The sequence below is a fragment of the Lepisma saccharinum genome, chromosome 30, assembly GCF_977018435.1.
Source record: "Lepisma saccharinum chromosome 30, izLepSacc3.1, whole genome shotgun sequence".
Lineage (NCBI taxonomy): Eukaryota > Metazoa > Arthropoda > Insecta > Zygentoma > Lepismatidae > Lepisma > Lepisma saccharinum.
Genome location: NC_139258.1, coordinates 36,524,540 through 36,545,080, shown reverse-complemented (window position 1 = coordinate 36,545,080; position 20,541 = coordinate 36,524,540). Strand labels below are relative to the sequence as shown.

The following is a 20,541-nucleotide window of genomic DNA, read 5'->3' as shown; positions in this document are numbered from 1 at the left end:
GGGGGCAACCCCCCTCAAATGTCAATATGAGGACAAATTTAAGTGGGCATTTGATTTGTGTGTCCCCCTCCGATTTCCATGAAACTTGGCAGGTGTATAGTGGGGCCCAAAGGAAGAAATACATGTTTTTTTTTTTTGTTTCAGCTAAAAAACGGTTTTACAGGGCGAAACCCACTGAATTGTCAAGATGAGGACAAATTGAAGTGGGGATCTGACCCCTGTGTCCCCCTCAGATTTCCATGAAACTTGGCAGAAGAAATACGTGTTTTTTTGTTTCGGAAAAAAATTTGTTCTAGAGGGCAACCTCCTCTCAAATGTCAAGATGAGGACAAATTGAAGTGGGGATCTGACCCCTGAGTTCCCCTCCGATTTCCATGAAACGTGGCAGGTGTATAGAGGGGCCCGAAGGAAGAATTACGTGTTTTTTTGTTTGAGCTAAAAACTGTTTCAGGGGGCAAAATCCCCTCAAATGTCAAGATGAGGACAAATTGAAGTAAGGATCTGACCCCTGTGTTCCCCTCCGATTTTCATGAAACTTCGCAGGTGTATAGAGGGGCCCAAAGGAAGAAATACGTGTTTTTTTGTTTCGGCTAAAATACTGTTTTAGGGGGCAAAACCCGCCTCAAATGTCAAGATTAGGACAAATTGCCGTGGGAATCATCTGACCCCTGTGTCCCCCTCCGATTCCCATGAAATTTGACAGGTGTATAGAGAGGCCGTATGCCCCCTGTTTCTTCCTATGCCATATTTACGTGGTTTCGGGGACTTCAATTTCTCCTCATCTTGACATTTGAGGGGGGGGCTCTATACACCTGCCAAGTTTCATGGAAATCGGAGGGGGAGACTTAGACCTCCCTAGTAAGTAAGTGTATTAATTAATTACAAACCGCGCACGCGAGCACACACACTATATATATATATATGTGTGTGTATGTATATTATATATATATGTATATTAGCAGGTAACAATATGTTATAAGCACATTCTTACTTTCCAAAGAAGCGCATGTGGGATGGCAAAACGGATCCGGATCCGAAAATTCCGGATCCGGATCCAAAAGTACCGGATCCGGATCCGAAAGTACCTGATCCGGATCTGAAAGTACCGGATCCGAAAGTTTTGGATCCGGATCCGAAAATTCTGGATCCGGATCCGAAAGTTCTGAATCCGGATCCGAAAGTTCTGGATCCGGATCCGGATCCGAATCTGAAAATTCCGGATCCGCGGATCCGGATCCGAAAGTTCTGGATCCGGATCCGGATCTGAAAATTCCGGATCCGGATCTGAAAATTCCGGATCCGGATCCACAGATCCGGATCCGAAAAATTTTAGGATCCGGATCCTAAGGATCCGGAACCAACCGGATCCGGATTTCGGATCCGCCAGGATCCGGATCTGGCCACCCCTACTGTAAGGTATTATGGCACATTTCCTTACATGTTGCATTTGTGGATACTTTACAGAAAAACGTATAAACACAGTATTATAATTGCCTTTGATCTGGGTATACTTATTTTTGGGACACCCGCAGGCACGTATCTAGAAATATATTTCGGGGGGGGGGGTCCGAACCAAGTGTGTCAATAATAATAATAATAATAATAATAATATTTAAATTAAAATAAGTTATATTTAAATAAAATATCGATTAAAATATGTAAATTTATTAATATTGTATTATTAAACGAATACGTAAAAAGATGAATGGCCTGCCCCCGTGGCGGAGTGGTTAGCACACCGCGCTACGAAGCCAGGGGTCCCGGGTTGGAATCCTGGCCTGGACATTGATGTTTGTGAGTGTCCATTCATCAATTTCATCTTATTATCACTCATCCCCATCTTCGCAAATTAGCCAAAAGTGGCACAAAAAGCGAAGTAAAATAAAGCATTTCAATCAATCAAAAACGTAAAAAGCTGGTATACGAATAAAGATATAACATCATATATTTATTATCTAGCTTGCGGGTACTTACGATCGCCAAAATTTGTGTCAGATTAATATCAAATAGATAAAGAATTGAATATTTATCAAATAATAAAAATTTTTACTTCCCAAAGGGACTTACAAATCAGTCAAATTAAGCTATTTATTTTTAAAAATGTGGCAGCTACTGCTATGTCCCTCGTGATGCCAAGCGAAAGCGGGTTCGGCTGGTGTCTTATGGCCATCCCCTTTCCCCTCCGACCACTTTGTTTCCCGCTAACACTTCTTCAACCCTCTGCACATGTGTGAACTTGGTTGGGCCAGCTCTTGGAGGGCTCGGACCGTTGCCTCGCAAGGGTACGAAACAGCTGGCGATGCCGCGTGGAGGTTGGGGTGGTCGTCAGCTTCACCGATTGCGAGATTAGAATTAGAATTAGAATTAGAATTGCTTTATTCATGGGCGAAGTTCAGCCTGTGGCTGCTCTACCACTTAACCCGCAAAATCTACTACAATAAAACAGACAAAATACAATTACTACTATAACATACGAATTCCATTACATTTTCACTTCTAAATATTTCAGTAATTAACACACTAAAAAGATTTTTTTAAAAAAAACAATTTCGAATCTCTTTGTATGTGTTTCTTCTGAGGGTAGTGCCATGGCACGGCGGCTCTGCCCTTCGAGCCGCCACTGCCCTAAATATGTCCTCTGGACACCCGGTAGAACGCTGCGGTTGCTACTCGGGGCGAAAATCTACTACCTAAGCATTACCTTGCATATTTGAACCACTCCCTGGAATGTGCATACACAGTACATTCAGAATGCAGTGGTAACGCAAATAGTAAAGTAAGTTTCGGAGCTACATCCACTAAAAGAAGAACGAAACTGAAAAATATCGGTACAATTAAACTATTTGAACGGCCTTCATGCTATTACAATCCTAACTCTACCGAACTGGGTTACTGAAAATATCGATTATGCGAAAAAACAGATACCGGTATTTGAAAATATCGAGAGCCCGGGTATTCTCCATACTGAAATATAGATATCTTCTTCTTTAAAAAACATTTCGGTATCCTCTGTAGGAGGTGAGGTGGTTCAGTCTTGCTTATTGCCCCAAGGGATACAGGTTCGATTCTCGGAACGACTCTAGTTAAGCAGTGAGTACATAACATTAGATTAGCCAACAATGGCAGGAAATCAAAGTAAAATAAATCAATTGAATCAAATATTTTACTTGTCGACCTCTGTAGAGGACTGGTTATTACAGCTCGCCAAGACCCCAAGATTTCTGGGTTCGAATCCCGACCTGGACATGAGAGTTCTTTGTGAGCGTCCCTTCATCAATTTCATCATATCATCACTCATCCCCATCGCCGAAATTAGCCACAAGTGGCATGACTTCAAGCAGCCAATCAGATTTCATCATAAGAGTCTCCTCAAAGCGAATTTCCCTTTGGAAATATGCTAGGTTGATACATCTTGTTCAAGGCTGTCAGCAGTGAATCATCTTATTAGAAGCGTGTGCATCAAACAAGCTGTGTAAATATTAGATTCGTGATTGATTACACTGTTTCTATATTAAGTAGCATTGTGTAAACATCTGTTCGTTGGGGAAGAAGCTGATTAGGTAGGCATTGTTCACATTTGCTCTGCACTCCACGCAGTGGCGGCTCGTTGTCTGGCTCTGTGGGTGTGCACTTCAGTCCATCGTCCAGAAGTGTTATACCACCCCTGTGAAATACTCACACCCGTTTTTGCGTACATAATGAAGCTTAATATATTGGCAACCCAAGATTTGATCACCTTTCACTGAAAATGGGCTATGATTTTTTTTAACACGAATTTTCTTACAAGTTTCAAATATTTCTGAAATTATCCAGTCAATCACGAGAAGAGCGATATTATTGTGCAGTACGTAATTCAGCATTCGATAACCTGACAAAATCACTCAAAACATAGAAATACCGATCTACAATATCAATACTATTGTCGATTTGCAAAATATTTCGTAAAAACTTTCTCCCCGGCTCTGCTGATATTAATGAACAAGGAGAATAATAACATTGGCGGACACCAAAGAAGCCGATCCAACTACCACATGGAGGAAATCAGTTGTAATCTATCTAGCTGTTGTTTATTTCTAATGACAGCCTGATCAAACCAACCAAATCAACCGAAATCAAGAGAATAGTAAATGTTAAAGAAAATAACAGTACTCACTAAGTTCACACTGCCCTGCTTCGTAATCGTACTTCAGAATTTTCCTTCTCTTCCGCCGTATCCATATATTACTGCAGTTGCTACAGGCTTTGTAGCTAACTTCCCTCCAAAAATTCAATAACGTTAAGTCTGCTTTCGCTATGTACAGTTTTCCTATTCATAATGAAATCAAACCCTTTGCACTGAAACAGGAACGACCTTTTGACAGCGTTAAATAATTTTGTAACGCAGTAACAGCCACACAATGCAAAACAGCTGACTATTTGATGCACGCTGCGTCCCCGCGGGTTGATAATTCGGCTATTGCGCCACAGAGACCGTTTATTTTGACCCAGATGCACGAAGCAAAGGTATGCTTAAAACACCCGTTTTGTTTTCAGTTTCCCTCCCCCCCCCTCCTTTTCTTCCCCTGTTATGCTCGGGACAATATACCATGGAAATTTCCCTTTCATAAAATAAAATCCCTCAATTTGCGATGATGTATGGGTTGCATCGACTGCGTCACACGATCTCCAATGGAGTGGGTTTGCAACACTACATTTTCTCGCACACAGATCGCTGCGTTCACAGCCTTCCTAAATGATGCAACCTCCTCTCACACGGCGCTCAAGCCACACCCAATCAGCGTCCTATACGCGACTGCTCCAAAAGCGTCATAGCGAGCGAAACTACCATTGCGTTCCAGCCCCGATCGCGGCCTGGTCTACGCGGGTTGATATCACTGATCGCAGACTTCTCCACCATCTCTCTTGGTGGAGCGGCGTGGGAACACTTGATGTTTCGAAGGAGATAGAGTTCAATAAATAAGTATAATAATAATTATTTGCATTACAGATTTATTTGGGTGTGCACGTGCGAATGTGCGAATAGGCACACGGTGTATGTAACATAGGTCTTGTACAGTCACGGACACTTTGGGTTTTAATGATCCCATTGAAAATCAATGGGCTTGTTACAACTCAGAACTCTAAGGAGCGCGAGCAGTTGAGACAAAATTGATCTAATGAAGGGAGACTTCAGATTGAAGCGACAAGCAACACGCGACGGCGAGAGTTAACAGTGGTGATTCACACCGAAAGGCAAGCTACTAATGACACAGACGCCTTCAGTCTAAAAGCGGGCATTCATCGAGCATACAGACGGAGAACACAATGCTCGCCATTGTGAAAGCAGTCCAGTCTGAGCACCACGTGTAGCTTCGGTTCGGAAGGTTTCATTCATTACTTCATTACCGAGGGTCTAAAAACCAGGGTCCTTAAAGGTCCCAGGAATTTTAAATAAATCCAATTCCGGTCCAGGTCAGAAAATCAGCACCCGTAAATGGGTTCTGGACCGTAAAGAATCTTCTTATCCCTAAACTTATTTCATTTCGGTCCAGAAGCCTTTTCTCCGGATCAATTTAAATACGGTCCAGGGACCTTCTTTCAGGATCAATTTAAATACGGTCCAGGAAACTTTTTCCGGATAAATTTAAATACGGTCCAAGAACGTTTTCTTTTCAATTAAATAATACACAACTTGGACCGAATTTAAATTATGCGAGAAAATGTTCCGGTCCAGTTGCGGAGCTTTAACAACCCTGCTGAAACTCCCCAAGGGAGAATTCACACCGAAGCGACAGGCGGCACGTGTCGCTTGGGAACGAACCAATCAGCTGCAACGTTTCATGCCGTAGCGGCATGACAGGTCGCACAAACCTGCGTTCTATTGGTGAAGTCCTCAAATTACACGTGTCCCCTTGTCGCTTCGGTGTGAATTCCCCACAAGCGACACGGGCACCTTCAGTCTAAAGCAAAATCTTCACCGCGCACGCGCATTCGCGAACCACAGACTGATGCACGCTATTAGGACAGTTAAGCCCCTATCACACGGAACTGGATTTCTAGTTAGAATGCCCTAGTTGGCGATGAACTGACTTTCTGGGTAGTAATCATGGCCGTCTGGCTGACTGCTTGACTGGTTTTGAGGAATAGGACATGTTCTAATTGCTACTAACTTCTTCGACTAGATTCTGTGGAACAGCCAATCAGAGCAAAGTTTGGCCATGTGAAGATATTCTGTGAGTTTGTAAAGTAGCCTTTTTTTTGTCTGTGGCTTCCGAGTGCATACAACACGAAAGGCATGTTTACAATTGAAAAAGCTAAAATATTCTTCCATACGTGTATAGCAAACGTTGTAAAGTATGTATTTAATCAGCGCCGTTCTTCTCTACCTAAAACCATTTAATGCGATGCGATATTCCTCTCGGTTGGATAGTTATCGTATTTTAAAAGTGTGAAGTGATACGTTGTTTACATCTCGCGCGGCCGCCATTATGGGAACGAAAGATTAACGACAAGTACGGTGTAACAAGTACCGTGTGAGGCGAAAACTAGCAAATGGGTAGCCAGTCCAGCGTCAACTAGAGCATTCCAACTAGAAATCCAGTTCCGTGTGATAGGGGCTTAAGAAAGACACGCAAGCGACAAGCAACACGCGCACCTTGTCGTGTGGTTTTGGTTCGATTGATGAATTCATTGATTTTGTTTATTTTACTTCGCTTTTCTCCCACATTTGGCTAATTGCGAAGATGGAGATGAGTGACGATATGATAAAATTGACGAATAGACACTCACAAACAACCATGCTCAGGCCGGTATTCGAATGCGGGACCCTGGCGTCGTAGCGCGATGTGCTATAACCACTCTGCCGTTTTGGTTCGAAAAGTTGCATTAATTTCTGAAGGTTTGTTTCAAGGTTTCGCTTGATGCTTGTTGCCTGTTCCTTGTTGCTTCGATATGAAAGCTCCATTGTGGAGTATAAACTAGGAGAATAACAACGTTTGCCTCTAGCTATTGTAGGGGAGGGGGGGGGGGAAGGTGCAAGTCATCGCCCGGAGAATGAAAATAGCTACGGCTTTGGCATGGCCACTACATGCAAGTGACTTGCAAAAATAATTTCTATTTTCTTGCAGATCAAGCGAAGCGACGTTAGGAAAAAACCTATTTTTGCAATATTTGTTGCAATACAAACATTGGAGGTGCATCTCCTTAGATAAAGCGGGAAGTAGGTCAAGTGTACTGAATCAATATGTTTGTTTTCTTTTTAAGCCCAAGGCATTCGGAACGACGTGAGTCAAGTAGGTCACTCTATGTCAGTGTGTCTGCAAGGAAGAGAAAGGAACTCATCCTTATGAATCTGCAGTTTGTCGTTGCGTTTGTTAAATGTGATCATCACGGAGCATTCTGCTGGTAAGCAGGTTTCCGAGTCAACACCCTATCATACGATATTCATAACTTTCATCTTCATTACTCCATCTGCCTTGTTTCTTATCAAACATTCCATTTCTTCCCCTCCTTTTTTCCCCTACCACCAGGCTCGTAGCTCTGGGGGCTAAAGCCCCCCCCGGAAATCCTACAAATAAGGTAGGTGAACCAAAGGTGGCCCAAGTTATGCTTCTAGGGTAATTTACAAATCTCTAATGAGAGATAAATTTCTGAAATTAAAAGAAATAACTCCCATAACTAATTAACAAGGTGTACAAAATGGATATTTTGTAACATTGCTTGTAACTTTAAAAAAAGAAGAATAATAATTACAAAACCGTTAGAGACTTGATTTTGCCATGCCATTCAAGCAGTGCCTGTTTGTCCTTCGAAGAACGTCAAGAACAAATCAAGCAATTATAGATGTTTTCTGTGTACAGGTATGTTTGTAAATGTAATCATGCCCGTATGTGTGTATATTTCTTTATGCATGAGTATATATATGCGTATAGTTATGAATGTCTGCATATAGATATGTATCAGGGGCGTATATTCTGGGCTAGCTAGGCTATCTGCGAAGCCTGAAACATAGAGAGTGAAATACATAAAGAAATATTGCTTAGAAATTATAAATAAAAAATACTCATTTCAATAAGGAGGTCAGCAATGGAATTTCATAAGGGTTGGCAACCTGATTCCTTAGGAATTGGCAACCTAATTTCTTTGGAGTTGGTAACCTGATTTCTAAAATGTTATGCAACCTAGCTGTTGTTGGCATGGCAACGTGACTTCCTTAAAGTCTTCAGGAATAAGCAAAATGAGTGTGTCGAACCATGTGTCATTGTGAGATAGTCCACATCTTGGACTCAGCATACGCCACTGATATGTATATATCTTGTTATACTTCTGTAAATGTCATTTTTTGATTTATGTTTTCTATCAAATTTGTGCTAATATTCTTTACGCAATGATTAATGTAGTTATGCTCTCTTTCTTCTTCTTTTATTTGTATTCTTCTTTTGTTTTATATTGTTGAAATTGTAATTTTTTAATTGTTTATAATATATGCAAGCCTATTATAATTGGAGCCAAAGCTCTGTTATAGGTGAAAATAAATAAATCTGTTCGCAAGGTGGTCCATGTGTCCCAAAGGTGGCTCACGGTTTAGAGTTGGCTTAGAAAATGATGCTTGTGCATATTTATTCGTGTTTATTCACGTTTCTACATCTTATTAGAGAAAATTGTTGGTGTCAAACTTTTGATTGTTGATATGCATTATATAGAGTAACGGCGAATAGCCGACCTCCGTGGAGGACTGGTCTGCCCAGTCCCTACGACGACAGGGGTTCCACAATAACTTAAATAAAATGGCTGCTGGCAGCCCGAGACAGTTCGTTTTCTGCATGGTGCACCTGAGAGAGACTGGGTATATTAATGTAGTGTCATTTGTTAGATGTGTGTAATACTAATATGATTTTCGTAACGTGGTTCACCTTAGGAACACGGACTACTTTTGACTCACCCACATCATCTAATTTAAATAGTGTATAGTGGTCATTAATTTTAGTTCCTTAGCAGGATTAAACATCTTGTATAATAAGTTCTAATATACTGAGAAGGTACATCTTCAGGGCTTCTATCCTCCAATATTTTCGCCTTTAGTTGGCGACTGCTGATTAGGGATGGCTATGGGCCTGCCTTCCACGCAACCCTCTGTTGAAGTTGTCGGTGTTCCTTCCTTTTATGTCCTATCTAGTTCCTTTTCCTTCCATCCATCACTTTTAAAATATATTTCCTTTAATTCACACCACATTCACTTAACTCCCTCTATGACAAGTTACTCTCTAAAAATAACTGAGTTACATTTATAGTAACTTTACTTAAAAAGTAACCCAGTTTGCAGTTGGTCGAAGAATGATACGTAAATAACCACTAAAGAAATTAATGATTGTAATAAGTATTTTTAGAATTTATTTCCCGATGGCGTAGTGGTAACGTCGTCGCCTTGTAATCAAGGGGTTCCGAGTTCGATACCCGGTGGAGGCTCATAGTGTTCGGATCCCATTTTAAACTGTAGGCCCAGTCCCGATTAGCCTTACTGTGCATAAAGTGGACTTAAAACACAAAATCAACCAACCACCCAATCAATTAATAAGTATTTTTAACCTTTTCCTTTAGTCATCGTTACTACTAGTAACTTGTACTACTGTTACTACGAATAATAATAATAATAATAATAATATCTTGGTATTTAGTGTTGAGCACAGCAATGATCAGATTCGGTTTGAATTTTGTTATTTGGCGTCGCTTTTCTTCCACTTTTGGTTAATTGCGACGTTGAAGATGAGTGATTATATGATGAAATTGATGGATACTCACCAAGAACACCCATGGCCAGGCCAAGATTCGCACCTGGCCACTCAGTTACAGCAACACGTTATTAAACTTATCTATTGCAGTTTTTATCACTCCACCGCCTTTGAACTACTACTACTACTAATAATACGGTACGTGCATTTGCTCAAAAATACTAAAAAAAAGGTATAAGGTTTCTAAGGAATTATATATATGATGACTTGCTTTATTTTACTTCGCCTTTTGTGCCACTTTTGGCTAATTTACGAAGATGGGTATGAGTGATATATATATATATATATATATATATATATATATATATATCCCCCTTAGAAACCTTATATATATATATATATATATATATCAGCAGATTTTCTAACCTCCTCAAAGGAAAAGTATTTCATTCGTGCAATTTTTATCTCAGGATATATTTTAAAATATTTTCTGTGTAGGAGTTTAGAACTACAAAAAATTTGTTTTAAAGAAAAATCTTCACTCTAGTAACATAGGAGTGGCAAAACGAACCCAACAGTGGTTGACCGGACCGGTCGAGGAGAGGAAGAGTGTTATGAGGTGGTCCTGTACGAGGGTCAACAGAGGTCACGGTCATCTTGTTTGGAGGGTCAGGCATTACGTTCGCTTAGCAATAGCTAAGATGCTTCAATTTATTTAATTTTTTAAACGTAGTTCCTTGATAATGTTTATTTCACTGTTTCTATACACACAGGTTTATTTTCGCAGAGGGGGCATTGTGAAAGTGGATAACATATCTATTTTCTAGTTATGGAAGGGATAAACTATAAAATAATTTGCAATTATCGGTCTTAACCTTTGTTTTAACAGTTGTTCAAAGACATAAATGGTGTTTGGTGGTCATTTCAAAGGGAATTAGCATTTACCACATTGGTTTTCCCAATTTCGTTTCTGCTTTAACTTGAAAATTTTAATTTTCTCGTAATTTCTGGAAGGGCTGTAGCTCCTTTAACTCCCCTGTGCCTACGCCAGTGTCTACACATGTACAGTATTTCGATCTTGCATATTTCTTGACGAATAATAGCCTCGTGCAACTTCTATCTGGCTTTACGCAAGCTGTACGTGCCACTTGAAGCTTGACGGTCGCTCTGACAGGGTCGTTTTTCTATACTTAACGTGCATCGTGTCATCTCGATCTGGTATTCAGTCACACACGCTCAGTGAATCCTTTTTAAGGAGCTTTCAGACTGACACGACAAGCGATACGGCGGTGGTTTCACACCGAAGTGACAAGCGACACGAGCTCCCTCAGTATACAAGCAACCATTTAGTGTACATGCGTGAACAACAGACCGAAACGACACGATGCACGGTATGGAGAAAATGTCACTGAGCTACACAAGTAGCTTGTCGTGTCTCTTTCGTTCGAGAAGTTGTACATACTGCGAAGGGTTCGTTCGCAAGCAAGTGCGAGTATATTCGGTTCGGTCTGAAAGTCCGCTTACAGATGGTGGTGAATTGTCGCCACCTTTCACACCGGTGTGAAACTACCGTGTCGCTTAGATCTGAAAGCTCACTAAATTATGCCATAACTTCCCGAAAGATCTAAGCAAGCCTCCAGACTGAAGCGACACGCGACAAACGACACGGCAGTTTCATACCGAAGTGAAAAACGACACGCGGTCCATCACTCAGCATGCGCAACCAACAGACCGAGGCAGTGGGTTCGAGGGGGAGGGGTTGCCTTCACCCAACCTTTTGCCACTTTCGCTCCCGCACTATGCTAAACCTTATCTACCAAGGGAAAGTAAACTGTCCTTGCCCCCCTCCCACAATTGAAAACCCTATCACTGCCTCTGTACTAGTGTTGCCCACGAGACGAGACATGTCCCGTCTCGTCTCGTGTCTCGTCTCAAAAACGAGACGGGACAGGCTTTTTAAAGTTCGAGACGGGACGAGACTGACCCCCTGTTTCGTTCGTTTTCGAGACGAGGGACGAGACGGCTCCTGAAAAGTCTCGTCTCGTCTCGAAAGTCTCGAAAAAATGTAAACAAAATAACTAATCAATTGCAAATATTTATTTATTCGGAATAAAGCATTTTCTTTGGAAACCCAAAACAGCTTCTATTACATGAATAAAGATCTGTAAGATTCCTCCTCGAAAAATCCTAATTCGTCACACGTTGTCCGTAACGAATTTGCCGAGACTTTAGACTGGTGTCCCAGCTATCTTAACTTGCAAAATCCCTGTATCTTTCTATTGACATTTCCTCAGAATACCTTAAATCTGGCAACTATCTGCTACCCCAAGAGCTCTCTTCCATTCATCCTTGCGGAAAACGATCCGTAGGTAGTCCTGCCATTGTTTACTACGCCCCTGTTCCAGCCATACTGGCGACAATCGTCATAAAATTTCTCGCCCAAACAGACCCTTCGTTCATTTGCGACCCTCTTCTCAAAATCCACACCAGCCTCGAGTTCCGGTTGCAAACTCCTAAGATTTCGCACTAAAAACCTAGGTAAAGGTAAAGTTCCAAGTGCATATAACACAGTGCCATGAAAGCACATTTACAGGATGTGGGGGAAAGGTCCTTCTGGAGGGGAAGTGATCAGCATCACACTCCGACCGTTTTGGCCCTCCAGGATTGCCCCCATGCACCCATTGATATGAGGCTGTTGAGCCCCGGAGCTGCTTTATGCGGGGACACTGCGGAATAATTCCGATCTCTATTCACCCACTCCGGGAATCGAACCCGAGTCTCCTGCCTGGCAGTCAGACGCCCTAACGACTACACCACCGCGGCTCTAAAAACCTAGTAAAAAGATAGTGCAATTAGATACTCAGCTTTGACGTAACGAACATAACAATGCCTGAAGTCATAGGAGTAATAAGCGACATGCGACAGCAACAAGTGTCGCTTGGAAATGAATGGCAGCGACTAGACCGGCAAGCGGCACGTGTTGCTTTGTCGCTTGCGTGTCGTTCGGACTGGGCCGTTTTTTAATAGCGTGCATTGCGTCGCCTCTGTCTGTTGGTAGTGAATTCTCAATGAAAGCTTGCTTATAGACTAAGGGAGATTTCACATCGAAGCGACACGCGACCCGTAACACGTGTTGCTTCAGGATTTCACCAATCGAACGCAGGTTTGTGCTGCCTGCCATGATCCTACGCTGTGAAACGTTGCTGTTGATTGGCTTGTTCCAAAGCAACATGTGTCGCGTGTCGCTTGTCGCTCCGGTCTGAAATCTCCCTAAAGGAGCGTGTCGCTTGTTGCTTTGGTGCGAAAACCCTGTGTCGCCTGTCGCTTCAACCTGAAAGCTATCTTGTGGAAATTTCACACTGAAGCGACAAGCGACATAATCCCCTTCAGTCTGAAGGAAAGCATTCACCCCGCATCCGTGAACAACGGACCGGAGCGACAAGAGACACGTGCAGCTTTTCGTGCGTCTTCTGTTCGAAAGGTTGCATTGACTACTGAAAGTTCGCTTCCAAGCAACTCGTGTCGCTTGTCGCCTGTAACTTTGGTGTGAAGAAATCTTCCTCACAGGAAACTCTTCGAACCGAAGCTGCACGTCTCGCTTGTCGCTTGCTTGTTGTTCTGCTTAGGACGTTTTCTGGATACCGTGTATAGTCGCGAGGATTGTTATCCGTGCATGCGCGATGCTTGCTTATAAACTGAAGTGTTCCTGTCGTTCGTTGCTTCAGTGTGATACTTCTGTGTCGCTTGTCACATTGACCAAGCCACAGGAGAGAAGCGACAAGCAACATGTTTCGCTTGGATACGAACCCTCAGTAAAAGGAACATTCCGAACCGAAGTACCACGTGTCTCTTGTCGCTTGCGTGTCGCTCAAATTGGGTCGTTTTCTTAATATCGAGCGTAGAGTCGCCTCGATCTGTTGGTACTGCCCGTGCGGTGAGTACTTTTATCATAGACGGAACGGAAGGAGATCCTGTCGCTTGTCACTTCTGTGTAAACCCCCGTGTGGCTTGTCGTCTGTCGCGTGTTCCTTCCGTCTGAAAGCTCCCTTTGTTGGCATAATATCCTGCATTACTTTTACGAGACGAGACGAGACAAAACGAGACGGGACGAGACGAGACAGAACCCTTCGAGACGAGACACGAGACGGGACAAACGAATATTTTCGAGACGAGATAGCATTTCCACGAGACGAGACAGACCAAAGTCTCGTCTCGTCTCGTCTCGTGGGCAACACTACTCTGTACGGACGTGATAACCAACCACGTGCAGCTAGCCCGGGTTCAATACCAGGTGGAGGCACATAATGGGGTTTCCACTTTAAACTGTAGGTCCAGTCCCAATTAGCCTATCTGTACATAAAAGTGGACTTCAAAAAACTCAAACAAACGTGCAGCTAGCTATTGATTATTTGATTTGATTTATTTTACTTCGCTTTTCTGCCACTTTTGGCTAATCGCGGAGATGAGGATGAGTGATGATATGATGAAACTAATGAAAAACCGCAGAAATCTGCGTTCGATTGGTGAAATCCCATGTCCAGGCTGGATTCGAACCCGGAGTCCCCGGTGGTCGTAGCGCGCTGTGCTAACCACTCCGCCAGTGAGGTAGGTGTGCAACCGTGTCACTCCGGTAAGAAAGGTTGCATTTATTTCTGAAGGCTCGCTTGCATGTCGCTCGAACTGGCCCGTTTTCTCGATGGCGTGTATCGTGTCGCCTTGGTTTTTTTTTTCGCGCATGCGTGGTGAATGTTTTGGAGATTTCACACCGAAGCGAAATGCCGCACGTGTCGCTTGAGGATTACAGCAATTAAACACAGGCTTCTGCGCCTGTCATTGTCGCTACAGTGAGAAACATGGCTCTTTCCCAAGCGACGTGTCACGTGCTGCTTGGAAGCAAGCCCTCAGTAATGAACGTAACCTTTGAAACCGAAGAGAAACGGCAAGCTGCACATGTCACCTCAGTCTGTTGTTTGTGCATGCGCTGTGAATTGTTGCTTATAAGCTGAAGGGGTTCGTGTCGCTTGTCGCTTCTGTGTGACATCTCTGTATCGCTTGTGGCTTCGGTCTGAAAGCTTCCTAAAAAGATAATGTTAATTGCCTTAAAATTAAATTGGCTACCACCCTCTCCCGTTAACATATCCTTCAGACACTTAAGGAGAATTCACACCGAAGCGACAAGCGACAGGCGATACGTGTCGCTTGAGGATATCACCAATCGAACTTAGGCTTGTGCGGTTTATCATGCCGCTACGGTGTGAAACATTGCTGCTGATTGGCTCGTTCACACGAGACACGTGTCGCCTGACTCTTGGGTGTGACAGTGATTATTCGTGAAGCTAAATTAAAGTCATCAGCCACTATATTCTCAAAGTATAGATTGGCCATCTTCTGTGGCACAGTGGTCTAACGCCCTACGAAGCTAAAGATCCCAATTATTCGAACCTTGGTAACTCATAAAATATATTTTTGTTACATCAGTTCATCATTCATCCTCATCGTCGAGATTAATCCAAGACAAAGTTTGGAAGCAACATAAAGACAGTACTCTTTCGGTACATGGGCTAGTAACTCGTTGCTGAAATTGTAATTGTACTTTGTTACTTTGTGTTACTCAGTGGCCGAATTGGAAATAAATTACTGCCGGTATGCTCGTATGTACAGATCTGTCTTTTGCTACAATCTCTTTTTTCTTTTTATTTCTTAAACAATACATCGATTCTCATTCTCCCTCTTTTATCACTACAAACTGTACTCATATTTTATTTGTATCACGCATGATTGATTGATTGATTGACTTGGTGTTTTAAGTCCACTTTATGCACAGTAAGGCTAATCGGGACTGGACCTACAGTTTAAAGTGGGATCCGAACCACTATGTGCCTCCACGGGGAATCGAAGCCGGGACCCTTTGATTACAAGGAATCACGCATGAATTGTAACAACTAATAATGCAGAAGTTCCCAAGACAAGCTGCGTAATATGAGTGACGGACGTGTCATGTTTTAGTAAATAGGTAGGCCTAAATAATAAACAAATAAATACACTAATTAGTACGCTTACTAATAACTGGACTAGCCTATTTTAGCAGTGTTTCCTAGTTTCTTGTAGACGAGGATCTTGCTCTTCATCCTCGAAATGAGTACATTGTTGGCCCTTGAGTAGCTACTTAAGCGATCAGCTCGAATAAATAAGTACCAATTTTAAACATTACTGCCGGTATACCTTTTGGCATCCTAATTTACTACCGGTATGCCATACCGGCCCAATTCGATCACTGATGTTATTTTATTTGGCGTCACCTTGAATTCAGATCCGAAGGATTCATTTGCCAGGACGAAACACTGCGTACGCAAGGGGGAGCTGATGAGGCTACAGCCCCTCCACCTCCAGAAATTTTGAAATGAAAGTTGCAAAGAACTTTGGGAATAACCAAAGTGGAAATACAAACCTCCCTTAAAATGACCCTCGATTGTTTTTTAACAACTTTTAAAATGAAAGTTTATAAAATGGTAATGACGAAATATTTTTGTAGTGTATTCTCCTATAAAGCAGCTACGTAATATATACCTTTGTAATTCCAGTCCCCTCCGAAAAATAATCCTGCGTACGCTACTGGGACGAAACATGCTGTGATGTGCTGTGAATGTAAAGTTACACAGAGGAAGGATCAAACAACATAAATGAATGGATACAAGAAGTAAAAGGATAAGCGAAAGTAGACTTCAAATTACAAATTTGCATTGAAGACTGCCGGGTGAGTTCTATTTTTATCTCCTGCGCAAGGTAAATGGAATGAAGAAACTATCCAGGTAAATTAATAATTTGCACGGGCTACAACATTTACACTACGGAATTAGCTTGCATACAACACAATTCAGCAACTAACAGATCATGAAAAATTTACTACGTGTGCTTCTTATTCCATATCAACTCAATAAGAGCATGCCACAGGTTCTTAACACCCGAGTCGAGACACCTCCCATCACGTTTACAGTTTGTATATTGCGTGTTATAGCGCGACCCAAATCAAACAGCGTGGCGGGTTAACCTTACCATTCGAAAACACTTTTCGACTGCAGACTTCAGACTCGACCGACTTCCTCCAGCTGTTTTTGACGTAGGAACTGTGTTGCTGTCAAGAATCCCCGTGCTTTAATCGGAAGAATGTTCGGATGAAGGAAATCGCCGGTAGCTTGAACAGAAAATGCGTACACACGTAACGGGCGGCCAAATTCCTTCGACATCCTATTACTAGTCAAGTCTCGTTTGTGGCCCTAGGCTACAAGCATGAGTGCTGACGATGCATGCAAGTTGTGTGAAGGCTTAGTCTGCAGTGCGAAGGAAACGATGATCAAAAAGTTGATTACAAACGAAGTGTGTAACAAAAAGTGTAGTGCTACGTAAGGGTAAACAAGACCGCAATCTTTTTTGGACCTTATTCTTATTTATATTTTATGGAATACAGGAATCAGGTATGTATCGCATTTATGATTTCATTATGTTGCATTGACACTGACAGGTTTTACGTGTACCTTAATTCTTGTGACCAGTGACGTACTTCAGAAATACGCTAATTGTGATAAATAACATATTCACTAGCTTCTGGATTAATTACAATATATCAAATTTCACATGGCAGTGCTGCAGTAACGCACTGGAAAATACGAAAATATATTATAACAATAAGTAACACTACTATTATATTGCCAAATTATTATTACTTTTGTTAATAAAAATGTTGTTATAACGAAAACAGTTCAATAGCCACCTGCTGAAAACATTCCTGTTCAAGGATATATTGCCACTAGCGCAATGAATGAGAGTTGTCACACCATTGGCAAATTTGTTAGGATGTTTTGCACGAAATGTATAGAAAGCTCATTGTTGGGTATATTTTGCAAAAACAAACAATAAAATTACTATAAATAGAATAAAAATATGCGATATTCGATACGTGTCCTTCATAATAAATTATACATCAATTTATCGTCACGAACTCGACTAACTTGTCGTCGTTCCCCAAAGAGTGGTAGTGGTGAAATGCAACCTGTCCAGAGCTTGATGCGGGTCTCCTTTATCGCACAACGCGCTACCAACTTCGTGTTCTGACGTCATGTGTAGAATGAGTATGATGTTACGTTAGACCTGTTAGGTTTAGGTCTCTTAGCAAAAATACACTGCGAATGTATTTTTTACGATAAGAGAACTAAACTTAACAAGCCTAATCTACAACTTAGACGTTTAGCCTGAATAACAATGAAAGTATTTCGCGGTGACGTAGAACTCAAACTTGCTGGTCCGTTGTGCGATAAGGTAGACCCGCTCGATGCTTCCGAGTCGAATCGCATACGAGCGACTGCTCTGCCCCCTGAAAGTCGCTACAGAAACTACACAACTCACAGAAAGAAGTACTTTCTGCAACAGAATCTATGATATATATATTTTTGATGTATTTATTACTTTAGGCAAACTCCAATTGTGTTTGTGGCATTTAATGTTATAAAAAGGATATTCAGAAAATGACTGTAAGTAGTATTAAATACTGTTCGTAGTTTATTTTGAAGTACCAAGTAAAATAAAAATGGTCAACGTCATTGTAGTCAAAGGTCACTTCGTGCTGTCTTTCAGTGACAACTGTGATTAGTTTAAAAACTGATAACAGACACATTGATTGATGACACTTGCTAAACGTTATTCTACAGTATAATATGAACTGCTGAAGTACACCATATTCTAATAATTATGGACGATAGTGGCGTTGTTATTACAGGTAAATTCGATTATATGCATTCGTCACTTTTTTTTATTATACATGTTTCAGTAAATCGAATGTGTGACATATGTTACAGAGATTATACTTAAACCACCATCCGCAAGAAATGCCACATGACTTAATTGATACTTACATTTAAGTAAACATTACCCAAAAAAGCAAGGTACATTTAATAACAACACTTAAATTAATATGTTACACACATACATGAAAAAAAAAATCAGTATTTACTTAATTTCAAGTATTCATATAAGTATCAGCTTAGTATCACTAAACCACACGTTACCTTATGTGGTAAATATTTTATTTGTCTCATATGAGCATACACTTACCAAACAGGACCCAAAAGTATTACAGTGAACAATAAGATGAAATCGAGGGTGTAGAAAGGGGCACCGGAGCCTTGTAATGTTTCAGAAGAGTGAAATATTTAGATGTTACGAAAAATCTGATCAAATAGAATAACAGTGTTTTTTAAAATTAAAAATATTTTTAAAACCTTTATATGTTTTAAGAAATTCTAACAACAAAAGGTTTTTATTAAATGTGTATGCTTTAATTCTACATCAGTAATACCACAACAATAAATATCAAATTTTGTTTCAATTGGGTCTGTGTTTTTGCATGTGTAATTTGTTTATGAGGTAAATATGCTATATCGCCCGAACGGATTTCTTCAAATTTACAGGAGGAACTACTTACTGAAATCAGTTTCTGTAGCATTGTAGAAGTTCTTCGAGGTATTTTCTTTCGCGGAAACTGAAAACTTCACCATGGAATGCTGCAGAACAAGAAATAATCACTTTTTATGTGAGGAACTTGCATTTTCTGTAAAGTGACAACATTATGCCGTTGTTTCCATTATGTACCTGCAGATGGCGCGAACGTCGAAAGTCACGCGGTCTTGCCAGTGTTTCCAAACGTGCCTTTTTTTTTTACGAGATTTTTTTCTTTTTAACTATGCTTACCTAACCCAACCTAACCTAACCTTGCCGGAAACAGTCCGTGGGGCTATCGTGAATGGTTTTTGGGGCTGTCCGTCAATGGTTTGTGGGGCTATCCATCAATGGTTCGTGGGGCTATCCGTCAATGGTTCGTGGGGCTATTGTGAATGGTTTTTGGGGCTATCATGAATGGTTTGTGGGACTATCGTGAATGTTTTTTTGGGCTATCCGTAAATGGTTTGTGATGACATAATGAACACCAAAGTAGGTATTTTTTGTTGAATGTTGAAACACTGCATACCCACTCCAAATCGACAAGCACGATGCGCGATGATCCATGACGAGTGCATGCCATATTGTCTGTTACCCAAGCGGAACAAGGAAGACAAATAATGACTCGTAATATGAAACGTTGACACTATTTTATGGAAAAAGGCATAACTTCACTTTAAAGAATCTTCTGCAATGCAGAATAGGTAAGTATCAATGCTAAAATTAACTAAATAAATGAGTGAGAGGTGTTCGGGCAATATCACATAATTACCGTTTATTATACTTGCTTGGACCCCAGAAAAAAAATGTTGTACCTATCTGAAAATTGGGTAACAGTTCCGTATATCGGAAACACATTTCGGTAAGACTTCGGTATGGTCCCAACAGATTTCTTCAGTTTTACACAAGAAACTGCTTACGGAAATGAGTTTCTGTAGCATTTAGAAGTTCGTGGAGGTATTTTCTTTCATCGTGGAATCTATTTCACCGGGAAATCATGTATTTTTCAACAGAAATATCTCTCCAACGCACAATTTCTGTTGCTTTCATTTGCTTGCACTACGTGAACCAAATGTTGCGAACGTTTGATGACAACTCCCTGTCGTTGTTTCCAACCACGCCGTTTTTTTTGCAAGAAGATTACAATTTTAACTTTGTTTGCCTAACCTTGCCGTGCATGGTTTGTGGGGCTATCCATGAATGGTTTGTGGAGCTACACATGCATGGTTCGTGGGGCTATCTGTGCATGGTTCATGGGGCTATCCGTGAATGATTCATGGGGATTTTTCGGTTGACAAAGTTGGAAACACTGCATACCCACTGATGATCTACCACGCTAGTCAAG

The 20,541-nt window shown here is 41.3% G+C and overlaps 1 protein-coding gene across 3 annotated transcripts in view; it reads left to right on the top strand.

The window, feature by feature from the left end:
* Positions 1-17,023: 17,023 nt before the first annotated feature.
* The window catches only part of brun (trafficking protein particle complex subunit brun), a 114,309-nt gene continuing 110,791 nt past the window's right edge, over positions 17,024-20,541 (top strand). Inside the window, exon 1 of one of the 3 annotated variants that reach the window (XM_083115507.1) lies at positions 17,024-17,179. Coding sequence is in view for 1 of the 3 variants with exons in the window: in XM_083115505.1 (XP_082971631.1) it covers positions 18,450-18,477 (28 nt within the window). In the remaining 2 variants the exon portion in view is untranslated. Of the gene's footprint in view, positions 17,180-18,094; positions 18,233-18,351; positions 18,478-20,541 lie in introns of those variants that run through there. The other 2 variants (XM_083115506.1, XM_083115505.1) reach the window with 2 other exon arrangements.